Source organism: Myotis lucifugus, unplaced genomic scaffold, assembly GCF_000147115.1.
Source record: "Myotis lucifugus unplaced genomic scaffold, Myoluc2.0 scaffold_28, whole genome shotgun sequence".
Lineage (NCBI taxonomy): Eukaryota > Metazoa > Chordata > Mammalia > Chiroptera > Vespertilionidae > Myotis > Myotis lucifugus.
In genome coordinates, this window is record NW_005871076.1 from 7,190,160 (window position 1) to 7,215,892 (window position 25,733).

At 38.8% G+C, this 25,733-nt stretch overlaps 1 protein-coding gene across 1 annotated transcript; it reads left to right on the forward strand.

The window, feature by feature from the left end:
- The first annotated feature begins 16,848 nt into the window (after window positions 1–16,848).
- Window positions 16,849–18,969, forward strand: HNRNPA0 (heterogeneous nuclear ribonucleoprotein A0). Its single transcript, XM_006086553.3, has one exon. The coding sequence runs from the start codon at window positions 17,161–17,163 to the stop codon at window positions 18,067–18,069; it is 909 nt and encodes a 302-aa protein (XP_006086615.1). The 5' UTR covers window positions 16,849–17,160; the 3' UTR covers window positions 18,070–18,969.
- The last annotated feature ends 6,764 nt before the right edge of the window (window positions 18,970–25,733 follow it).

Sequence of the window (25,733 nt, forward strand, 5' to 3'; positions counted from 1 at the left end):
TCAAGTAAAAGAAAAAGGTGTGTTTTGTTTTGTTTTTTTGGTATTTAGGAATGTGTTCTCTGCTCTTTTCTGCCATCTTGTGGCATGTAAATGGAATATCGCATTTGAAAGGAAAATAAGGAATTTATTTTGAAATATGTAACTTGCCAAAGAGAAGCAATATATAGTTGTGTGTGTTTATGATTCCAAACTTTGAAACCACCAAATCATAGCAATAGTTATAGGACACAGAAGCTTGTCTTTATGTGGTATCTTCTGGATTTTCACCTATTCTTCTCTTAACTCTTTTGCCTTGCTTCAAAAAATCTGGCATTTTCAGTCTTATATGTAGTGCTAAGTAAACTGAATAATCAGTTAAAAATTTACTTCAGCACTTCTCTTAATTAACCCAGTGTTGGCTTTATGACCTGTATGAATGTGTCTTCTCCTTTAGTTCTACTTGTATAGTATCTTTAACTATAGTAGCCATGCTGTACATTACATCCCCAAGACTTATTTATTATTTTAAAAAATATATTTTTATTGATTTCAGAGAGAGAACGGGAGAGGGAGAGAGAGAGAGAAACATCAATGATGAAAGAGAATCACCAATCAGCTGCCTCCTGCACACCCTGCACTGGGGGTCTAGCCCACAACCTTGGCATGTGCCCTGACTGGGAATGATTTCTTCATCTATTTTGCTGGCCTGTGTCTGGCAACCATTAATCTGTTCTCTGTATCTATGAATTATGTTTTTTTCTTAGATTCCACATATAAGTGAGATTATACAGTATTTTTCTCTGACTAATTTCACTTAATATAATGCCCTCAAGTTTCATCTATATTGTCTCAAATGGCACAACTTCCTTCTTTTTAATAACTGAAAAATATTTCACTATTTATATATGTACCACATTTCCTTTATCCATTCATCCATTGACCAACACTTACTAGTAGGTTGTTTTCCATAGTGGTTGCACCAATTTACATTGCCACCAACAGTGCACAGGGGTTCCTTTTTCTCCATATTCTCACCAACACTTGTTATTTCTTGTCTTCTTTATAATAGCCATCCTAACAGGTATGGTTTTGATTTGCATTTCCCTGATGATTAGTTACGTTGAGCACCTTTTCCTGTACTTGTTGGCAATTTGTATGTCTATGCAGATCCTCTTCCCATCAGATTGTGGGAGCATTTGAAATCTTGCTCTCTGGCATGTGTCAGAAGTTTAGCTCAAATAAAGTCTTTTTTAAAAAATATATATTTTATTGATTTTTTACAGAGAGGAAGGGAGAGGGATAGAGAGTTAAAACATCAATGAGAGAGAAACATCGATCAGCTGCCTCCTGCACACCCCCTACTGGGGATGTGCCCGCAACCAAGGTACATGTCCTTGACCAGAATCCAACCTGAGACCTTTCAGTCCGCAGGCTGACGCTCTATCCACCAAGCCAAACCGGTTAGGGCTCAAATAAAGTCTTATAATTTTTTTTATTGTTTAAAGTATTACATATGTCTCCTTTTCCCCTGATTGACTCCCCCCGCCCCCCACACCTTCCCAGTGTCTGTGTCCATTGGTTATGCTAATATGCATGCATACAAGTTCTTTGGTTGATCTCCAACCCCCCACTACTCCCCTGCCTTCTCTCTGAGGTTGGATGGTCTGTTCAGTGCTACCTTGTCTCTGGATCTATTTTTGTTTATCAGTTTATGTTGATCATTATATCCCACATATGAATGAGATCATGTGACACTTATCTTTCTCCAACTGGCTAATTTCACTTAGCATAATGCTCTCCAGTTCCATCCATGCTGTTGCAAATGGTAAAAGTTCTTTTTTGTTTTGTTTTTTACAGCAGTGTAGTATTGCATTGTGTAGATGTACCACAGTTTTTTATTCCATTCATCTGCTGATGGGCACATAGGCTGTTTCCAGATCTTAGCTATGGTAAATTGTGCTGCTATGAACATAGGGGTGCATATATCCTTTCTGATTAGTGTTTCTGGTTTCTTGGGATATATTACTAGAAGTGGGATCACTGGGTCAGATGGAAATTCCATTTTTAACTTTTTGAGGAAACGCCATACTGTTTTCCACAGTGGCTGCACCAGTCTGCATTCCCACCAGCAGTGCAGGAGGTTCCGTTTTCTCTGCATCCTCGCCAGCACTTGTCATTTGTTGATTTGTTGATGATAGCCATTCTGACAGGTGTGAGATGGTACCTCATTGTTGTTTTGATTTGCATCTCTTGATTAGTGACTTTGAGCATGTCTTCATATGTCTCTCGGCCTTCTGTATGTCCTCTTTCAACAAGTGTCTATTTAGGTCCTTTGCCCATTTTTTGATTGGATTGTTTATCTTCCTTTTGTTAAGTTGTATGAGTTCTCTGTAAATTTTGGAGATTAAACCCTTATCAGAAATATCATTGGCAAATATTTTCTCCCACCAAGTGGGCTTTGTTGTTGTTTTGTTGATGGTTTCTTTTGCTGTGCAGAAGCTTTTTATTTTGATATAGTCCCATTTGTTTATTTTCTCCTTAGTTTCCATTGCCCTAGGAGCTGTATTGGTAAAGATATTGCTACGACATATATCTGATATTTTGCTGCCTATGGAGTCTTCTAAGATTTTTATGGTTTCCCATCTTACATTTAGGTCCATTAACCATTTTGAGTTTGTCTTTGTGTATGGAGTAAGTTGGTGATCTGGTTTCATTTTTTTTTTGCATCTATCTGACCAAGTTTCCCAACACCATTTATTGAAGAGACTGTCTTGACTCCATTGTATGCTCTTGCCTCCTTTGTCAAATATTAATTGAGCATAATGGCTTGGGTTTATTTCTGGGTTCTCTGTTCTGTTCCATTGGTCTATATCTGTTCTTGTGCCAGAATCAGGCAGTTTTGAGAACCGTGGCTTTGTAATGTAGCTTGATATCTGGTATTGTGATCCCTCCAATTTTGTTCTTTCTCAGGTTTTCTGTGGCTATTTGGGGTCTTTTGGAGATTAATTCCAGATGAATTTTTGGAGAGTTTGTTCTAGGTCTGTGAAATATGCTGTTGGTATTTTAATAGGGATTGCATTGAATCTTTAAATTGCTTTGGGTAGTATGGACATTTTAATGATGTTGACTCTACCAATCCATGAACATAGTATGGTCTTCCATTTGTTTATGTCTTCCTCTACCTCTTTTTTCAATGTCCTGTAGTTTTCTGAGTACAGGTCTTTTACCTCCTTAGTTAAATTTATTCCTAGGTACCTTAATTTTTTTGGTGCAGTAGTAAATGGGATTTTTTTTAAAGTTTCTGTTTCTGTGAGCTCATTGTTGGTATATAAAAAAGCCATAGATTTCTGGGTATTAATTTTGTATCTGGCTACAATGCCGAATTCATTTATTAAGTCTAGTAGTTTTTTGATGGAACCTTTGGGGTTTTCTATGTACAGTATTATGTCATCTGTGAATAATGACAGTTTTACTTCTTCTTTTCCAATTTAGATGCCTTTTGTTTCTTCTTCTTCTTGTCTGATCACAATGGCTAGGACTCCAGTACTATGTTGAACAGGAGCGGTGCAAGTGGGCATCCCTGTCTTGTTCCTGTCCTTAGGGGAAATTGATTTGGTTTTTGCCCATTGAGTATGATGTTGGCTGTAGGTTTGTCATATAAGGCTTTTATTATGTTGAGGTATGATTCCTCTAATCCCACTTTGCTGAGGGAGTTTTTATCAAGAAAGGGTGTTGGATTTTGTCAAATGCTTTTTCTGCATCGATTGATATGATTATGTGACTTTTGTCTCTCAATTTGTTTATGTGATGTATCACATTTCTTGATTTTCGGATGTTGTACCATCCTCGCATCCCCGGAATAAATTCCACTTGGTCATGGTGTATGATCTTTCTAATGCAATGCTGTATCCGATTTGCTAGAATTTTGTTGAGTATTTTGGCATCTATGTTCATCAAGGATATTTGCCTATAGTTCTCTTTCTTTGTGGTGTCTTTATCTGGTTTTGGAATTAGGGTAATGCTGGCTTCATAGAAAGAGCTTGGAAGTGTGCCTTCCTCTTTAATTTTTTGGAATAGTCTGAGGAGGATAGGTTTTAGTTCTTTGAATGCTTGGTAGAACTCCCCTGTGAAGCTGTCCGGTCTGGGGCTTTTGTTTCCTGGAAGATTTTTGATTACTGCTTCAATTTCTTCAGTCATTATTGGCCTATTGAGGTTTTGATTCTTCCTGATTGAGTTTTGGAAGCTTGTATTTTTCTAAGAATATGTCCATTTCATCTAGGCTGTCCAGTTTGTTGAAATGGAGTTGTTCATAGTATTTTTTCATAATCCTTTGTATTTTTGTGCGGTTGGTTGTTACTTCACCTCTTTCATTTCTGATTTTATTTACTTGGGTCCTCTCTCTTTGCTTCTTGGTGAGCCTGGCTAGAGGTTCATCAATCTTGTTTATCCTTTCAAAGAACCAGCTCTTGGTTTTATTGATCTTTTTTTTTTTTTTTTTGGTCTCTATGTTGTTTATTTCTGCTCTAATCTTTATTATTTCCTTCCTTCTGCTTACTCTGGGCTTTTCTTGTTGCCCTCTTTCTAATTCTTTGAGTTGTAGGGTTAGATAATTTATTACCATTTTTTTCTTGTTCTTTGAGGTAGGCCTGTAGAGCTGTGAACTTCCCTCTCAAGACTGCTTTCGCTGTGTCCCATAGATTTTGGATTGTGTTTTCATTGTCTTTGTTACCAGGATGCTTTTTATTTCTTCTTTGATCTCTTTGGTAACCCCAATCATTGTTTAATAGCATGCTATTTAGACTCCAAGTGTTTGATTTTTTTCATTGTTTTTATTGTAGTTGATTTCTAATTTTATGCCATTGTGATCTGAGAAGATGCTTGATATGATTTCTATCTTCTTGAATTTGAGGAGACTTTGCCTATGTCCGAATATGTGGTCTCTCTTTGAGATGTTCTGAAGATGTCAATTAATCCCATCTGATCTAGTGATTCATTTAGGATTGATGTTTCTTGCTGATTTTTTGTTTAGAGGATTTATCCAGTGGTATCAATGGGGTATTAAAGTCCCCTACTATGACTGTATTGCTGTCAATCTTTCCCTTGATATCTTCCAGAAGTCTTTTTATGTATTTGGGTGCTTCTGTATTGGGTGCATATATATTTACCAGAGTTATATCCTCTTGTTGAATTGCTCCCTTTAGTATTATGAAGTGACCTTCCTTATCTCTTGTTATGGCCTTCATTTTGAGGTCTAACTTGTCAGATATAAGTATTACTACCTCAGCTTTTTTTCATTTCCATTCGCCTGAATTTTTTCCCCCCATCCCTTCACTATCAGTCTGTGTGACTCCTTTCTTCTGAGGTGGGTCATGTTTTCTTATCCATTCAGCTACCCTATGTCTTTTGATTGGAGCATTTAATCCATTTACATTTAAGGTTATTATTGATAGGTACTTGTTTGTCGCCATTTTTATTCTTTATGCTTGTGTTCCTTCTTCCCTTCCTATTTCTTCTTTTTACAGCAGTTCCTTTAGCATTTCTTACATTGATGGTTTGGTGGTAATAAACTCCCTTAGCCCATTTTTGTCTGTGAAGCTTCTGATTTCACCTTTAATTTTGAATGATAGCCTTTCTGGGTATAGTATTCTTGGATTCAGTCCCTTGCTTTGCAGCACTCTGTATATTTCATTTCATTCCCTTCTGGCCTTATGTGTCTGTTGAGAAATCAGTTGGTAGTCTAATGGGAGATCCCTTATAGGTAACTTCCTGTCTCTCTCTGGCAGCCTTTAAGATTCTTACTTTGTTGTTGGTATTTGCCAATTTAATTATGATGTGTCTTGGTGTCGGTCCTTTTGGGTTCATCTTGTTTGGGACTCTGTGAGCTTCTTGGACTTGTGTGAGTTTTTTCTTCTGAATATAAGGGAATTTTTCTGTCATTATTTCTTCAAACAGGTTTTTTATTCCTTGCTCTGTCTCCTCTCCTTCTGGTACCCCTATAATGCAGATGTTGTCTCGTTTTGTGTTGTCCCAAAGCTCCCTTAGGCTCTCCTCCTGTCTTTTAAGTTTTTTTTTTCCCAGTTGCTGCTCTGCTTGGGTGTTTTTTTCCTACCTTGTCTTCTAGCTCACTGATGCAGTCCTCAGCTTCTTCTAGTCTGCTGTTGATGCTTTCTATTGTGTTCTTTATTGCAGTTATGTCATTCTTCATTTCTTCTTGGTTCTTCTTCATTTCCTCTCAATTCTTTTTTTTTTAAATATATTTTATTGATTTTTTACAGAGAGGAAGGGAGAGAGATAGAGAGTTAGAAACATCGATGAGAGAGAAACATCGACCAGCCACCTCCTGCACATCTCCTACTGGAGATGTGCCCGCAACCCAGGTACATGCCCTTGACCGGAATCGAACCTGAGACCCTTCAGTCTGCAAGCCGATGCTCTATCCACTGAGCCAAATTGGTTTCGGCTCCTCTCAATTCTTACATGTTGTTGAATTTGTCTTCCATTCTTTTCAGTGTCCTTATGACCTTTGCTCTGAATTCTTTCTCTGACAAATTGCTTGTCTCCATTTTGTTTATTTCCTTTTCCGGTGATTCCTCCTTTTCTTTCATATGGGGCTGTTTCTTTGTCTACCCATTTTCGCTCCTCTCAGGGTGTGTGTTTATGTGGCTCACTCTCTACCACGTTGACCAAAGGCACAAAATACAACTTGATAAGACAGGACACAGAGGTAACAAAACACAAATGTATTCACGACACCGATAACCCCAAATAAAGGTGACCACCAGAGAGAAAACTCCACAAAACCAACAACTAAACCAAAAAATGCAAACAATAAACACCCAGAAAAAAGAGGAGGGGAGCTGAATCTGAAGAGGCAGAGCTTATTTCCAGAAGATAGGGTAAAGGAATTGAATGAATGGGGGAATGGCCATGATTCAGTATAGAGGAGGTAGAAAGAGAATGAATGTATAAGAAGAAAAAAACCCACAAAATACTCAATTAAAGAAATAATAATAATTAAAATAATAATTATATATATAAAATTTGTATATATATATATATATACACACACACATATATATATATAAAATAAAATTTCTCCTTTCTTTAATCTATCTACATATTTATCTACATATTCATCTATTTTTGGAGTAGAGAGCAGATAGGCCTGAGTTTGGTGAGTGAAACTAATTAAGCTATTAGTAGAAGAAGAGAACAAGTGAGGAGAGGAAAAACAAAAGCATAAAATAAAAAACAAAAACAAACAATTAAACTAACAACAACAACAATAAGAAAAAATATTGGCTATTGAAGAAAGAGAAAAGAGAAGGGTGAATGAACTTGGAGTAGGGGAGAGGAAATTAGATATATGAGTAAGCCAACAGAGACTACTATAATAGTAATGTGTCAATAAAGCAGATAAAGAAGATCAATTTTTAACAAGGAGTAAAAAGAAAGGAGAGAGAAAAACTAAAGCAGGAATAGGAGAAGAGAAACAGGATGAAAAAAGGGGAAGTGAGGAAGAAAGGGTTGGCATACAGGAAAAAATGAGAGAGTAAAATAATGATAAAAAAATAAAAATAGAATGTAGAACACTTTCTGTCCACGGATTGTCTCACCAGCTGTGTTTAATTTGCCAATTCTGGGTGGATTTTATTCAATTCAGCTGTTTCTTCTATGTGCTCTGTGAGAAGGCGCTGGGCCCATTGGCCTATTCGGCCACCATTTTGTCTCCCCCTGGACAAACTTTTTTTAAGTCTTATAAAAATTTTTTAAAAATAAAATTGTTTTCTTGAGATTAAAAATGGCCACAGAGTAGGAGGATGCTGTGCGGACATGCTCCCAGGAACAGCTGGAATTACAACTGAAATACAGAAAGGCTTCCCGAATAATAATGGAAAACACACAGGAGAGAGCCCTGATACCTAAGAACTAAAGGTAGAGACCACATAGAGACTGGTAGGAGGGGCAGAGGCATGAAAGGGCTGGCCAGGCACCCACAGACGGAGAGATATCTCAGCTGTGGGGTAGGGGGGTGCCACTGAGAACTCTGAGATCTCATCCAGAAGGTGGGCTCCCCAGCAGAAAGTACCAAACTGAGCAGGGTACCCACATAACATCTGGCTGTGAAAAGAGTGGGGTTCTGTCTGCCAGGGAGTGGCAGTTGAAAGTTCGGCACCCTCTTAAAGGGCCAATGCACAAAAATTCCCTGTGGAAGTACCCACCTTGTGCTCTGGCAGAGGGAGGGTGAAGTGGACTGGAGCTGTGAGAGCAGAACCCAGGACTGGGGACTCGGGACAGAGCCTAGAAGGCAGACACCCCAAGTTTCCTGGGCTGAGTCATTCCCTCACACAGTGGAGGACATCTTTCCCACATAGACATCTGCCTTGCCTGGGGGGAAGATAGTCGACACACCCTATTGGAAAACACCTTACCCTGAGGTCACTTAAGAGATTAAAAGTAACAATTAGCCTCCAGGCAGAAGCAACTGCTCCACCCTGTTGAAAAAACTCTTGCCACACCTGAGGATGATTTCCTGGGGGCAATTCAACTTGGAATCCTATTAGTCTGTAGACAGGGGCGGTCTCTGGAGGCTTTGAGTCTTTGCCTGATCCAATTAGTCAGAAACAGCCTTTAACACTGTCCTGTACTAAAGATTGAGAGATATAGAGGATCTACTAAAACATAGTCACAAACCCAAACAGACAACCAAAATGAGGAAACAAAGAAATAAACCTCAAATGAAAGAACTAATGAATTCTCCAGGAGAAGAGATAAATGAACCAGAGATAAAAATTTTATCTGAAACAGAGTTCAGAGTAATGATGTTAAAAATGCTCAACACTTTGCAAAAAGATATAATAACTATGAAAAAAGAACAGTCTGAGATAAAGAATAACATAACACAAATAAAGAACACATTGGAAGGAATACACAGCAGATTAGGGGAAACTGAGGATTGAATCAGTGAATTAGAAGAGAGTTGAAAATAGCACTCAATTAGAGAACCAAAAATAAAAAACAATTAAAAAACAGGAGGACAGCTTAAGGGAGCTGTGGGACAATGTGAAACGTAACAATATTAGAATAGTAGGTGTTCCAGAAGAGGCAGAGAGAGAGAAAGGAATAGAGAAGGTGTTTGAAGAAATAATGGTAGAAAACTTCCCTAACCTGGTAAAGGAAAAAGTTATACAAGTTAAGGAGGCACAGAGAACCCAAAACAAGAAGAACCCAAAACAGACCCCTGCCCAGACACATCATAATTAAAATGCCCAAAATTAAAGACAAAGAGAGAATCTTAAAGGCAGCAAGAGAAAAGAAAACTTTTACCTTCAAAGGAGTTCCCATAAGGCTGACATCTGATTTCTCATCAGAAACTCTACAAGCCAGATGGGAATGGCATGAAGTAGTCAAGGTAATGGAAAACAAGGATCTGAGACAAAGATTAGTATATCCAGCAAGGCTATCATTCAAAATAGATGGTCAAATAAAGAGCTTCCCAGACAAAAGCTAAAGGAGTTCATCACCACCAAGCTAGGATTATGAGAAATGCTAAAGGGATTGCTGAGAAGAAGAAACAGAGAGAGAAACCTAGCCATACAGAATTAAAATGGCTATAAATAAGTACCTCTCAGTAATAACCCTAAATGTAAATGGATTAAATGCTCCATTCAAAAGGTGTAGGGTATCTGAATGGATACAAAAACATGACCCAACTATACGTTGTCTACAAGAGACCCACCTCAAAAGACACACACAGGATGAAAGTGAAGGAATGGAAAATTTTTTCCATGCAAATGGAAAAGAAAAAAAGAAGCTGGAGTAGCGATACTCACATCTGACAAAATAGACTTTAAAAGCATCATGCTAAGCAAAATAACCCAGTCGGAGAAAGATAAATATCATATGATCTCACTCGTTTGTGGAATATAATGAACAACATAAACTGATGAACAAAAATAGAGCCAGCGGGAAAAATATTCTAGAATATAATAGAAGTAATCCTGTTATTTGCAGATTTTTAATATTTCCTACAACTTTTGTGATATCATACTATGTTAGTACAGTTTTAGTAATATTATTATACTTAAAATCCTTTTATTCTTTAAATATTAATGTTTATTGCATGTAACATTATCATATTTAAAAGTTTTTCTTGAGATATTAATATTTATTGCATGTAACATTACTTAACGTTTTTCTTGAAATATTAAGGTTTATTGCATGCAACATTTTTATATTTAAAATCGTTTTTCTTGAAAAAAAAAGAAGAGTGTTTCTTTGAAGGGAAAGGTGAGAATTGACAGGATGTAGTGTGGGGGATGGGGGTGGGAAGGCTGCCTGTCATGGGGTATCAGAGCCTGAGTGGAGTGAGAGGGTGTGTATCAGGGGGAGGATGGTAGCAGCCTATATGGTCGTTTGGAGCTTGAGCGAGGTAAGAAGGTTTTTTGCACAAGATTGTGGTGACAGTAGTAGCCTGGCTGGTTGATGGAACATGAATGAAGTGAAGAGGGCATCTAAGTTGGGGTGGAGTGCTAGTTAAGAGATACATGTTGGAGTCTAAGAGGAGTAAGGAGAGTGCTTGCTGGCCTGGCACCAGGTGTCAGAGCTTGATTGGGGTAGGGAAGGAATCTCTATACAAGGGTGGTACTGGCCTGGCCTGGGCTATTAAAGCCCAGCAGGATGAGAAAGGCATCCACATGACAGGCAACTGCAGCAACAGTGATGGGCCAACACTATATTTATGTCTGAGCAGAGTAAGGAGGACATCTTTGTGAGAGGATGATGGGCAGGGCAGAAAATTGATTCCACACAGGCAGGACTGAGCTAATAAGTAAATATATTTAGAATAATGGCAACCAGGTTTTTGACTGTCAGAAAAAAGATATAAATATGAAAATGGATACAAACTAGAATGAATTCTGTGCTATTGGATTAGAATTGGAGGTAGTGGTATGAACCAGTGGTTTGATTGATTGATTGATAGGTAGGTAGATGTAAAAATAAATGTAGATGTAAATGTGTAGATTATATACATGTAATGTACATGTATATATAATGTACCGTATATATATGTATATTATCTTTCTCTGCCTGGGAGCAGCAACAAATAGCAATGAACACATCTAGTGCCCATAACTTGGTTTCTAAGTACCAATCTTCACTAAAAGGAACCAAGACTCTTTGGAAAAATAGCTGATTCCAGGGCATCTTGAAAGTCCAAGATGAATATGAAATATCTTGTTAGGCCAGCAAGCAAAAAGTGCTCAGTGAATTATGGGGACATGTCAAAAGAACAGAGAAGTCAGCTTGAATGAGTTCCCAGTGGCCAAATCTGGGCTACTTAGAGCATTAAAATAACAATAATAGCAAATTACAACCCATTAAAAAGGTAGGAATCCATGAGTCCATATTGATATAAAAAATGGACAAATAATTGGTGGAAAGATAATTAATAAAGGTAGAAGGAATGATTGATTTAGAAACTTACTATTTCAAAAACATAATAGTAATAATTCAGCCAAGAAGCATCAATAAATACTAAAAACTAGTGGATGAAAGATTGATGAGGAAAGAGGTATTATGTAATCTCAAAATACCTCCTGACAAAACAGTAATGAAACAAATGGAAATCATGTGTCATCTGATAGGATGTAATATCATTTTAGTGACATTCCTACCAAAAGCACATAATCTTTTTTTTTTAAATATATTTTATTGATTTTTTACAGAGAGGAAGGGAGAGAGATAGAGAGTTAGAAACATCGATCAGCTGCCTCCTGCACATCTCCTACTGGGGATGTGCCCGCAACCCAGGTACATGCCCTTGACCGGAATCGAACCCGGGACCCTTCAGTCCGCAGGCCGACGCTCTATCCACTGAGCCAAACCGGTTTCGGCCATAATCTTAATCTAATGAGGATTAAGATTGAGAGATATTATACAAAATAACTGGTTTTATAATCTTCAAAAGAGTCAAGTTCATCTGAGTCAAGGAAAGATTGATATACTATTATAGTTCAAGGAGACTAAAGAGACAAGACAACTAAATGTAACATGTTATCCTGAACTAGATCCTTTTGCATTCTTGGAGCCATTATCAAACTTGAATAGGGCTAGTGTATTAGTTGATAGTAATGGATCAATGTTAATTTTCTGATTGTGATGGTGGTATTGTGATTATGTCCTTGCTTGTAGCAGTTATTGACTAAAGTTTTAGTATGGGCACTGGGGCATCATATGGCAATTTACTTACAACTTTTCAGGAAAAAAAGGTATTTGTATTATTGCTTAATAGTACAGAATTCTGTGCAAAATAAAATAGATTTCAGGTAAATTAGGGTGTGTATATAGCCAATCCCAAACAAATCACTTCTATATATACTGAGTGATTTCAGCCAGGGATTATCATATGGAATAGGTTTCTCAAAAAGCATGTGATTCTTGGTTTCATAGCTGCTAATCTCATCATTATACTTGCTCATATAAATCTTGGCTATTTTTTCTATTGTTTTCCTACTTTTTGTTGGAAAAAAAGATGTGCATAATTTTTCTCATTAATGTGCTAAAATTATAGTAAATATAATTTAACTTAAAATGTTTAGATCCCGAGTGATCCAGAAAGACTTTATACATAATCTGAACTCACTGAACAACTACAACTAAATACTACTCCTGAAGTTTACTAAATAAGACTAACCTGTTCTTTCCTCTGTTCAGTATGTACTTAGAAATGAGAAAGGATCAGATTCCTGAGGAATCAAGATGTATATGGTGGTATGAATGTTGCTTCACTCACAGATATGAGTATAGAACACTTCACAAATTAAATCTCATTCTGAGTTGCCATTTTTTAGGTTGATGGAAATTTGATCTCAATCAATATAAATTTTTTCTCTTTTCTGTTGTAAGTTAGGAAGCGAAGCTTTGTAAATTGTTACTCACATTTCCAACTACAACTATAGGCTGAAACAAGAAGTTGGAAATGGACTTAACAGGTAAAACAAGATAAAAAACTTGATTTTCACATTGATTTGCTGAAGGAAATACTCAAAAAAGTTGAAGTTCTTATTGGACTAAGTAAAAACAATGCACTAAAAACAAACAAACAAAAAACAAATAAAAGCCATAAAATTCAAAACCAAAAGTTAATTTATGTAATTAAAAAAAATTAAATTCTTTATTGTTTAAAGTATTACACTAATTTATGTAATTTTAAGGAATGTGATTCTGTCACCCTGTTATGAAATTCATAGATAAAATCTGGTGTAATCTTGCCTAAAGAAATCCAGTAAGGTCTCATACTTCTGAATATGGATACTGAAAGCACTTCTTCTTCTAGGTGGATGTAATAGCTTGCTATCACTGTCATGACAAAGTACCACAGACTGGTGGCTTAAACAACAGAAGTTAATTTTCTCACAGTTCTGGAGGTTCAAAGTTCAAGATAAAAAGTGCCCGCAGGGCTGGGTTTTTTTGAGACCTCTGTCCTTGGCTTGCAAATGGCCAAACCTCTTGCTGTCTCTTCACATGGTCATCCCTCTTGTGCACATGTGGCCTGGTGTCGTCTCCTCCTCCTCCTCCTCCTCCTCCTCCTCCTCCTCCTCCTCCTCCTCTTCCTTTACATGGGTGCTTATTTAAAATTTTTTCAATTGCAGTTTACATTCAATATTATATTGTATTAGTCTCACCCTCTTCTTATAAGGACACTGGTCCTATTGGATTCAGGTCATACCCTAATGGGTCTCTTCAGAGACTTTATCTTCAACTACAGTTACATTCATTAGGATTTGGGGTAGGGGAAACACAGATCAGTCCATAACAGGGCCCTAAATGCAAAAAAAAAAATAAAAAAAATAAAAAAAATTCTTGGATGTTATAAAACATTGATTTAAAAAAGATAAAAATTGTTTCTTTCTGGAAATATTGATATCATAGTTTTCCTTTTCTTCCTCAATTTTTTTTTCTCCAGCTCTCTCTTTCTTTTTCTAAGTATAATTTAGAAACATTAAAATACAACCTTTTTAGTGTGAAGTTCTGTGAGTTTGTAACCACCGCATTTAAGGAGGTTTTTGTAATCAATCTTGCAGGAAGGATGAAAACCAAAGGTTGTCTAAATGTCAGTTAATTTTTATGTGTGTGTGTGTGTGTGTGTGTGTGTGTGTGTATGTGTGTGTGTTGGAAGGCTGACACACCCATAAGCAAAGTAAAGTCAAGAAACAAACCCAGGCAATGATTTAAAAGGTAAAATAGGTAAAAACAAGTTTGTCTCCCTAAGTGATCTGAGGGGAAGAAAACTGCATCATTTAAGTGCTGATATAACATTCCTTATTCACTGTACCTACCTTTACCAATCTAATCTCTGAAAAGAATCTAATATTCAATTATCTTATATTTATCATGGCTTCCTGAATATCTCTTCTATATGTAAGGCTTATACCAGACATACACCTCTGTGAAGCTTTCCTACTCAAGATAAATTAACTCATAATGGATCCCCAATTAGGTGATGTGGAGGATTCTTTTTAAACAATGTAGGAGAAAATTGTTACTTTATTTTTATTTATTTGTTTGTTATATTTTTTATTGATTTCAGAGAGGAAGGGAGAGGGAGAGAGAGAGACATCAATGATGTTAATCATTGATCAGCTGCCTCCTGCACGCCCCCTACTGGGGATTGAGACCGCAATCCAGGCATGTGCCCTTGACTGGAATCAAACCTGGGACCCTTCAGGTTCGCAGGCCGAGGCTCTACCCACCCACTAGGGCTGTTACTTTAGAATTTACAGTTTAAATGAGAAAATAAGTTATGGCCTTATTTTCTTTCCTTCAGAATTCACCTTTTACTGTTGTAACGTTTTTTGGATGATTCTAAAATGTATTCTCTCATCTGAGCTATAGTCTTGGGCATCCCAGAAAACATAGCACCATGAATATCAGTGTCCCCTTAAACATTTACAGCTATGTTCATCATCTTCCCCACTCCCTCCAAAATAGTTTATTGTCTTAGATTTTCTAGTTCTACCATTGCTGTATTTTAGGCTTCCAGATTCCAATCACTGGAATGCTTTTATTTCTCTCATTCTTTATCATCAGTTATTTAGCAATCCTGACATATATCTGACTTTTTTTTTTTTAACAAGGTAATAGTTTCCTATTGTCCTTCTCTCTTTTCTTTTCTAGTGACACAATTTTCTAACATGCTATATACCATTCTTTATTGTCTGGTTCTTCCTGCTAGAACGTAAACTCCTTGATGGCAGAGATTTTTGTCTATTGTTTACTGCAATAGTCTCAACACCTAGTATAGTATTTGTTAGATAAACTGAGCCCTTACTTTGTGCCAGGCAGGCACTGGGCTCTTTGTCCCCAAACCTTATTATTCCAAATGTATATACAAATGTATATAGCCTACCTATATACATTTGGAATAATAAACTCAATATAAAATTCCAGACATTCATAATATCAAGGGCTCTCTATCTTGTAGCAAAACCTCCTGCTCCAAACTGGTCCCCTTGAAACTTATGTAGCTTTGTCTCCTCCGGCATTTGCTCAGATAAACTCCCTATAGAAATCTTCAGTCGTCGACTCTGAAATTCAGTGCAACTTCCACCTCTTTCACAAATCATTCCTCCTCTTCAGTATTTACCACATGGTTTGGGGGGCTCTTGGTCACATAATGCCTCATCTTATGTCCCACTCAATGTATCTTGCTTGGCACACAAAGGTTCAATAAATAGAAGCCATTATAATTTTCTTCCATTCCCGCCTAGTGAGGGTCTGTAAGGCAAGGATCAGGGGTGCGTGATATTGGTATGTCATGTTCATGTGTTTAACTCCCTCAGCTTCCAGTCTGGTATTAAACACCTTTAAGAAGGTAACGTTTTAGAAAGGAAGAAAGCAACGTATATATAACGTAAACTAAACATATAAAATGTCTTAAATAAAATGAAAACGTCTGCTTTGGGAGTGCGCGCAGGGAGGCGAGAAGGGCGTCGCGGGAGGGCTTCGCGGGGCGGCCAGAGGGCGCTCGGTTGGTTGTCGGCCCGAAGCCCTTTGGGCCCATTTGCTCTCCTCACAGCGCCTCGGGCGGGCTTCGCTTCCGCAGGGCCACGTGCCACTGTTTAGTTTTAATCGCGCGTCGGGCCCACTGTAAACGGCTAATAACCGCCTTCCCCGACCAGGCCTCTACCGTCCATCTTCCTGCGGACGGGAGGGGCAAGGGCGCCAGGTGTAGCGCGAGTAAATCCAGGCCCCCGGTCCCAACAGTCAAGTTTTCAAAAAACCCGCGCGTGGCGCCCCAGGCCGCATCCGTTGGGAACGGCCCCAGAGTGCCTCCGCTCATCGCCCCTCCCAACCCCCTGCCAGCCAGGGCGGGAGGAGGTGTGAGGCTGCTGGCAGGCTCCGCACGTCGGGGGCAGGGGCGTCGGGGCCGGCGCGCTCGGGGAGCGCGCCCGTCAGCGGCTGCAGAAAACGGAAGTGGGTGCGAGCGGATCGCGGTGATTGGCTGAATTGACATGTCTCTCAAGGGGCTGGCGCGAACGCCTCTGCGGAGTTGGGCGAGGGGACACGGAAAGGGGAGGGGTAAAATCACTGGGAACAGCCGCGGTGCTGGGGGCAAATGAATCGCGGAGGTGCGGGGAGTGCAGGGGTAGTCTCTCGTCAGGGTACACTGGAGAGCTCGGGAGTAAAAGCGGGACGGTAGAGGCAAGGCAGGAACGGAGCAGGCGGTGAGCTTGATTAGACCGCGGAGGGCGGGGAGTCTGTGATCAAGAGCGGCGCTGCGGCGCGGTAGGCGGGACTAAGGAGAACAAGGCGGGGATTGGCGGGTAGCCCTGGGCTGCCGTACGTCGCTGGTGACGCACGCCTCGGGGAGGGTGCGCGCGCGTTCAGCGGCCTCTTTGTGTGGTGCCTTGATAGGGGATCGGAGGTGGCGGTAGCTGCGGCCTTGGTTGTCTTCCAGTCTCCTCGGCTCGCCCTCTAGCCGGCATCTCTCCCCTTCCCTCCCCCTTCCTTTTTTCCTCCTTCCCTCCCCTTCCCTCCTTCCCTTCCCCGTCGGTGGTCGGCGGTGGCGGCTCCAGCAACGGCTGGGCCCGATCTGTGAAGAGGCCTTAGCCAACGATAACGGCGACGGCGAAACCTCGGAGCTCGCAGGGCGGGGGGAAGGCCCGGGCCTTGGAGATGGAGAATTCCCAGTTGTGTAAGCTGTTCATCGGCGGCCTCAATGTGCAGACGAGTGAGTCGGGCCTGCGCGGCCACTTTGAGGCCTTTGGGACCCTGACGGACTGCGTGGTGGTGGTGAACCCCCAGACCAAGCGCTCCCGTTGCTTCGGCTTCGTGACCTACTCCAATGTGGAGGAGGCCGATGCCGCCATGGCCGCTTCTCCCCATGCCGTAGACGGCAACACGGTGGAGCTGAAGCGGGCGGTGTCCCGGGAGGATTCGGCGCGGCCCGGTGCCCACGCCAAGGTTAAGAAGCTCTTTGTCGGTGGCCTTAAAGGAGACGTGGCCGAAGGCGACCTCATCGAGCACTTCTCGCAGTTTGGCACCGTAGAGAAAGCCGAGATCATTGCCGACAAGCAGTCCGGCAAGAAGCGTGGCTTCGGCTTCGTGTATTTCCAGAATCACGACGCGGCAGACAAGGCCGCAGTGGTCAAGTTCCATCCGATCCAGGGCCATCGCGTGGAGGTGAAAAAGGCCGTCCCCAAGGAGGATATCCACTCCGGTGGAGGCGGAGGCGGCTCCCGGTCGGGCCGGGGCGGCCGGGGCGGCCGGGGCCGTGGCGGTGGTCGTGACCAGAACGGCCTGTCGAAGGGCGGCGGCGGCGGTTACAACAGCTACGGTGGTTACGGCGGCGGCGGCTACAATGCCTACGGAGGCGGCGGAGGCGGCTCGTCCTACGGTGGAAGCGACTACGGTAACGGCTTCGGCGGCTTCGGCAGCTACAGCCAGCACCAGTCCTCCTACGGGCCCATGAAGAGTGGCGGCGGCGGCGGCGGCGGAGGCAGCAGCTGGGGCGGTCGCAGTAACAGTGGACCTTACAGAGGTGGCTATGGCGGTGGGGGTGGTTATGGAGGCAGTTCCTTCTAAAAAAATTTTAATGTCTGGGTTGACTTTAGGGGAAGCTGTTTTCAACAACCCTAGGGTCAACTCCTGAGTTCCTTTCCCTCCCACCGCCTTCCCCATTTGCCCTTGGGGGAGCCGCTTCTAAGGCTGCTTACCCTTAGGGGTACTGCCCTATTTGCCTGCCACCTCTCGTCTCTCCCTCTGAAGATGGACTCTGCCCCACATACACATTTTTGTGTTAGTTATTGATGGACTCTATTTTTTTATTATTACTTGGACCTTGGTCGTTTTTATACTAGCAAAATGTCTTGTTTTAATTTGTGTTTTTTGGGGGGGAGGGAGTGAACTTGCTGATTCTGTAGCAAAACCTGGGTGGGGGTTGGGGTGGGGGGTTAGTTTACTTTGTTGTAAGGACTTGATACCTGGCTACAGCGTTTTCTATGAAATCTACTTGGATCCCATGCCTGAAATTTGGAAGCATATGTACAAAAATCATTTTTACGTTTTATTTTTAATAAATCATTGTGTTTGACCGTACATGTCTAACATTTTTTTTTCTAGGATCCATTCCGTACCGTTTTAAGGGATATTAGTTGAAAAATTTTCGTGTTAATTCTTAATTTTGATGTGTACTTAGACAAACTTTTAAAAGGTCCTGTGGTTTTTATTTTTTTCTGTTGCCCTGCTAGTGACGTGTTGAATTTTATCCCTTTACAGGTAAAACTTTTGAAATGGTGGATGGGGCTTTTTAAAATCTTCAAAATTTCTGTGCATCCATCTCTTGTACTTAAAGGGTTTGCTTATCATCTTGACATGATTGGTTACTTCTTTCTATGAGAATTTACTTCAAAGTATGTACTGTGCAGTTCTAAAATATTTTGTGTTAAGCATGTGTTTTCATTCATATAAACTGTTTAAAAATTTTCAGATGGCCTAGTTTCATCCCTCTTATTGGTTTGTCTGTAATGAATGGTTACAATAAGGGTTATATTTTACCCTCTAAATGCATTTTTGTATTTTTAAAGCAGGTTTAAACGTTTTTTTCCTATAGCTGCTGGCCTCATGGAAATCCTTCTCCCAATGTTTGTAGCGCCATCTACTGGCAGGATGGCATTATATGGGCAAAACAATTTGTTTAAAAACTTGAGTTTAGGACAATTGCATCAAATTTAGAAGTTTTGCCATCAAAAATCTGTGCAGACTTGGTTACACATTTACTTGTAACTAAGGTGGGCTTTACAGGAATGTAGTTATGAGTCCATATCACAATTGCCCTTTTTACATGAGATTTGAAAATGTAAATTGTTATGCATAGCTTGGGCAATGGCCCCAAATTGCTATGACAGCTAACGAACCAGCAACGTGTACTGGTATCTTAGGTGCAAGTTGTAAAGCAAAATATCTGTATTCTGCTTGGTTAACAAATGTATATTTGTAGCCCTTTCATGCAGTAGATTTCAAGTTGTTGTTTATAAAAAACAAAACACAACGATATAGGAGAAAATTACCTTCCTGGATAGAAATATAGAATAGCAACGTTTATGGATATAACAAATAAAGAATTCAATTCTTTACACGATTGAGTGAGAGTATGTATAACCTGGTGGGTGGGTTCAGAGTACCTGTAAATCTAGTACATTTAATTTAATTTTAGAAAATATTTGGCTTCAATCTTGCTGTCTAAAGCTGTGCTAAGAAGCTTTCTGAAGGAGATTATTGGACTTAAAAGGGTATTTTAACATCTGACCCCTTTTCTCTTTTAGTTCTTGTCACTATATATTTTTTTAAGATGCTTGCCAAATTTTTCCCCTTTAATTATCAGGGCTCTACTCTCAAGGGGAAGAAAGGTCAAGATTGCTAAGCTAGGTTATGGCTGCTCAGTTGTCACTTTGACAAAGGGTAGTTGATGCTTGGTACAAATAAGTGTACTTCCTGTGGCAAATGGGATAGATGTTTTGCACATAGAGTAAACACAAGGTCTTTTGCTCTCAAATGGTTCTATAGTTTCCTTAAATTTGTTTTATTTTTCACTTTTAGTGAAACCCTACATGTGGGCTTTATTTAGTATTTTGGTCCAATGTTTTGGAGTTCTGTAGGGTACAGAGAATGATATACTTAAATTTTTTGTTATAATTGTCACTGTTTGTCTTTACTCAGTTTTAGTGGAAGATCTATTTTTTTCTGGGAATAGACCACCTTTTGGAGGGTTTTCAAAGTGACAAGATTGTTGTCATTTTGAATTCCAACATAGTGACTTCTAAAAAATTGAATTATGTAAAAGTAACTCCTGTTTGCTAGAAAAGTGACTTAGTGTCCTGTTTAAGGTATATTAATACTTAGCTATATTGTCATGTATGTACCTTTACAAATTTCTGTAATTTGGACTGGTATTTACTCTCTTCAGAATTCCTCTTGTCAGTTTTTATGCAAGCATTTTTGGAGTGTGGGACTTTTATTGGGAGAGGGGGCAACCAGTTGTATGTTTTGATTTTTTTTTCTCTTTCATTTATGAATACAATTTTTCTCCCTATTGTGAAGAACTTTTGCATATACGTACAGTAATTTTAGTATAAATTCAGTGGTAATCAGTTAAAAGTGGCTTAAAAGGTCTTTAAAAATTGGTAGTAACTTAAAATTTTAAGTTTGCAAGTGGTAATTATTCATAGTGGTAACTATCAAATTAGAATGATAATGGATTGTTTCCTATAAATTAGTGATTTTTGGAACATAGATTTCATATTTAAATCTAGTTCACCATACATTTTTGTTTTTAAGCAAGGTTAAAAGATTGAGGATACTTGAGAATTTGGTATTTATGATTATTTCTCTCAAGACCAGAAGTGACAGTGTTAGTTACTTGATTTGTAGCCTTATTTAACTGCTAAATTTTCAGAAATTTAAGAATTTGCATTTAACGTCAAATATTGTATGCCTGTGTTTTTGCTGATTGAAAATGGGTGTTTGGATGTTGGGTTGATTTGAACAGAACTGCATCTAGACATTATGCATATTACCCAAAAAGACAACATTTGCATTTAGGGTAAGTCTCTTCCATTTTAACCAATTTTCTGAGTCAGTGAAGATTTTGATCTCTGGGAAAAATTGCTTCTATTTTCGTTTCAAAAGGCCCTATTTTGTTTTCTTCTAAAACAGCAACAAAGATCACCTCTAAACCAAGGGAAGACAATGCTTTTTTTGCTTTTTCCTAGTGTTTTACTATAGGTTAATTTAATGTGCCTTTGTCTCATACTTTTTATTAAAAGTGGATATACAAAAAATAGTACATTTTTTTTCAATTAAGTCCCTTGAAATAATAAAGCTAAGAAACATACTTTCTGCTATGTGCTATAAAAGTGTTGCATAACATTTGGATTATACTTTAAGTCACAGAAAATATCAGTATTACAAGGAAATAGGAAATTCGAAAATCTTATTGAATCTTGGGGCTCTGGTGTATTTTTAAAAATAACTTAGAATTAACTGCTTATAAACCAAACTAAAGAAGTGAATAAAAATTCTACCTATGTGAGCAAACCTACTTCTCAAGGATAATTTTTGTTAATAGGTATATATATATATTCAGCTAGATCTTTTTTAAAATCTCACCTAAGGATGTGCTTTTATTTTTTAGAGAGGAAGGGAGAGAGAAAAACATCAATTGTCCCGTACACACCCCAGCAGGGGATTGAACCCACAACTTAGGTGTGTGTCCTGGCTAGGAATTGAACCCGCAACCAGCCACCTGGCCAGGGCCAGCTAGATATTTTTGTGTGCACTTAGGTTAATTTTTAAAAAATAAGTTTATATAGTCCAGTTTATGTGTATTCTCCCATATATGTCTGTATACTGTTTCATAATATAGCTATACCACAACTTAGAACATGCTTTGTTGATGAATATGAGTTTTCTTCCATTGCCATTAGGAATAATGCAGTGATTATCATCAAATATATACTTGGTTGATGAAATAGCTACCTCAGAGTTAAATGTGCTAGATAATGGAGCAGTTGTCTGGTGTAAGTATTTTTTAGTTCTCAGTATACATAGGAAAAGGTACATACTCATTGGTGGCTTTTTTAAAGCTTTAGGGTAAATTCAATTAAAACATTTTACTGAAAATTGTCAAAGCTAGATTATATATGATAATACAGTTAATGACTTCCCTTTTTGTATTCTCTAATAGTTTGACTGCAGAGATACTTGCCAGTTTTTCCATATGATGTCTACACATATGACTTAGATAGCATTATTTATGGTGTTGGCTATTATGCTTTGCACTATTAAGTACTTTGCATGCATCATTTCATTTATCTTAGTTCTCAGAATAATTCTATGATGAGATCCTAATGTCTATATCTTGCATAGTAGCTACAGGCTTACCTAATTGAAATAATTTGTGTAAGATCAAGTAGCTATTGAGAACAAGAAATGGGCATTTTTTTTGCTTGTATTTAAAAGGCACATTGTATATAGAGCATCAGCCTGCGGACTCAAGGGTCCCAGGTTCGATTCCGGTCAAGGGCATGTGCCTTGGTTGCGGGCACATCCCCAGTAGGGGGTGTGCAGGAGGCAGCTGATTGATGTTTCTCTCTCATTGATGTTTCTAACTCTCTATCCCTCTCCCTTCCTCTGTAAAAAAATAAAATAAAATATATATATATTTTTTAAAAAAGGATATAAAAACCTAGAGCACATTAGTGTGCTGAAACTGAGGTTTAGAGAGAGAGGCCATTTTTATTATGTTTTTCCATATAAACTTTAATATTGAACGTTTTTGCTTGAATCCTAAACGAATTCATGAGATCATTAATTTTAAAATACTGTTAATCTCCACAAAAGACAATTCAAAAAATAAAAATAAAAGGCACATTGTAAGGTAAAAAAACAAACAAAAACCTTTCCTTGTTTTCTTCCAGTACCCTATATTAGGTTATCTCTGGGTACTTCTAGATCTTTTTATTTGCATGAACACTATAATTTATTGATTATCATGTTTCCAGTTTTTCTCATATAATTTAAAACAACTTCTACAGGTCTTGTTTTGCCATTTATAACATGTCAAAGAGGGGAAAAAGTATAGGAGCCTGGCTAAAGCCATTGTTTATATAGTTGTCCAGCTAGTCCTCTTAAGAAATCTGCTGGGGCCCTGAAAGGATTTGATGGATATTCTACTGTCTTAACATCCCAATTTACTTTGTCATTTTTTCTTCTGAATTTTGTTTTAGTTTCTTATGAGAAAGAAGTGCTTAAAAAATAAGTAATTCATCTCTTAAAAACAAGGCTGCCCTAGCTGGTTTTGTCAGCCTGCAGACTAAAGGGTCCAGGGTTTGATCCTGTCAAGGGGACGTACCTTGGTTGCAGGCTCCTCCCTGGACCGGGCCCTGGTCAGGGCTCCTGTAGGAGGCAACCAATGGATGTGTTTCTCTCACATTGATGTTTCTCACTGTCTTTCCCTCTCCCATTCTCCCTAAAGATCACTGGAAAAATATTAACAAAAACAAAACCAAAACACCAACCAACCAAACCAAAAAAATAAGCCTAAGTGCCCTTTATATTCTGAAGGTACTATACATTGAGTTTTGGGATTATTTTGTAGCAATAAATATGCCATTTATTGCTCTTCTCTGGTTTATCCTACGTAAAACTTGCCGCATCATATTTCAGTTGTGTGTTATAGAGGATTTTTACTATAGAAATTGTCTTTACTTGAGTTTTAAATGATTTACTAAATATTTTCTCAAGCTAAAGAGGAGGAAATAACAGAATGGAAAGGATATCCTGGGAAAGGTTTGCTTATTCAGTGGTTCTCAACCTTGGCTGCACATTAGAATCACCTGGGAATCTTTTTAAAATCCTGATTTCTGGGCCTCATCCTCTGGAAATTCTGTTTCTTTGTTACTAATGTTGTGGCCCCACCCCATAACAAAGAAACAGAATTTCCGGAGGTTGGAGGCCCAGAAATCAGGATTTTAAAAAGATTCCCAGGTAATTCTAATGTGTAGCCAAGGTTGAGAACCACTGGCTTAGATCCTAGTTGGGCAATAATCCAATTGAAATGTGAATTCAGATCTTATTATTTAACCTTGGTAAATTAGGTTATTCGGACTTCATTTTCCTATGATGTGAATGAAGACTATAATCACTTGAATTCTAATTTGATAGTTATTCTTTTCACCATATTTGGTTATTATTCAGTAACAGCCTTCAAGAGGAACCCTTAGACTACTTCTAATTTATTCAATGAAAATTTATTGAGCATGACTTAGCTAAATAATAAATAAGGAACAGCCCATGCTCACAAGGTACCCACAATTTAGTTTGTGTGGTGGGAATTTAAGGAATTGTGATGGAGTGGGCATTTTAGTCAGAGATATATGAGCCATAGTGGTGACATTCTATGTGGGTCAAGGAAAATGTTAAAGAGACATTGGGACTGGCTTTGAAATTTGAATGGAAGGGCATTCATTCCACAGCTTATGGTAAAGCTCATAGCATGATGTATTGGGCTCCTTGATTTTTTCTTAAATTGTTATACCACAAAGACCTTTAAAAGCACATCATCCATTTTTATTTTGCATTATTTTTATGATTTATGATTTTTGGTAAGTATTAAAATCACCTTAAGGGAGACAACTTAAATCAGTTGAGATCTTAAATTGGGAAATGATAATCATTATCTATATAACAGGCTAATGTGCAAAGTGTCCCCTTGGGAGTTCAACCAGGAGACCAGGAGTTCGATTGCTTGCTATGATGTGCGTTGACCACCAGGGGGCAGTATAGAATGAAGGAAGGCCCCAGCTGGCAGCTGGGGAAGGAAGACCCCAGCCAGCAGCCAGGGAAGGAAGGCCCCGGCTGGACCTGATTGCTGGCCAGGCCTAGGGACCCTAGCTGTGCATGAATTTTGTGCACCGGGCTTCTAGTATATTATATAGTAGGCCACTGTTAGCATTATGCTCATCATCCTTGCATTTTCTTATGTCTTTGCTATACGTTGGCTTATTAGCTGACTTTAAAATACAGTTTTGTTAGAAAATAACTTTTGCAATAATTAACGCAGTTTCTGAAGAAAAAGTAACTAAATTTGCTATAATTGAAAGATTTATATGTGTCCTAAATTTCACTTTAAAAATTAAGTTTACAGCCCTAGCCGGTTTGGCTCCGTGGATAGAGTCGCCCTATGGACCGAAGGGTCCTTGGTTCAATTCTGTTCAAGGTCACGTACCTCAGTTGCAGGATCCTCCCTGGCCCAGACCCTGGTCAGGGCGTGTGCAGGAGGGAACCAATCGATGTGTTTCTCTCACACAAGTATTTCTGTCTTCCCCTCTCTCTTCTATTCTCTAAGAAATCAATGGAAAAATATCCTTGGGTGAGGATTTAAAAAATAATAAAGTTAACAGTTGTATAGTTTTGGGGGAGGTGGGATTAGTTTGAAAAATTAGTGGACATGAATTATTAGCCTCAAGTTGAATTTGAATTTAGCACATCATGAATGTTCTTGATGCTTAAATTTAGTTTTTTTCTAAATATGTGTGGAAGTGTCTTACTTGGAAAATAGAATTTATTGTTTATTTCAAAGAGAAGCACACAACTGGTTTGGAAAAATTAGTCTATGGCATTGGAACTGGCTTTGGATGAACTTTGAATTCTCCCTAAATGAGAATGTAAATGTTGCAGATAAAACATTT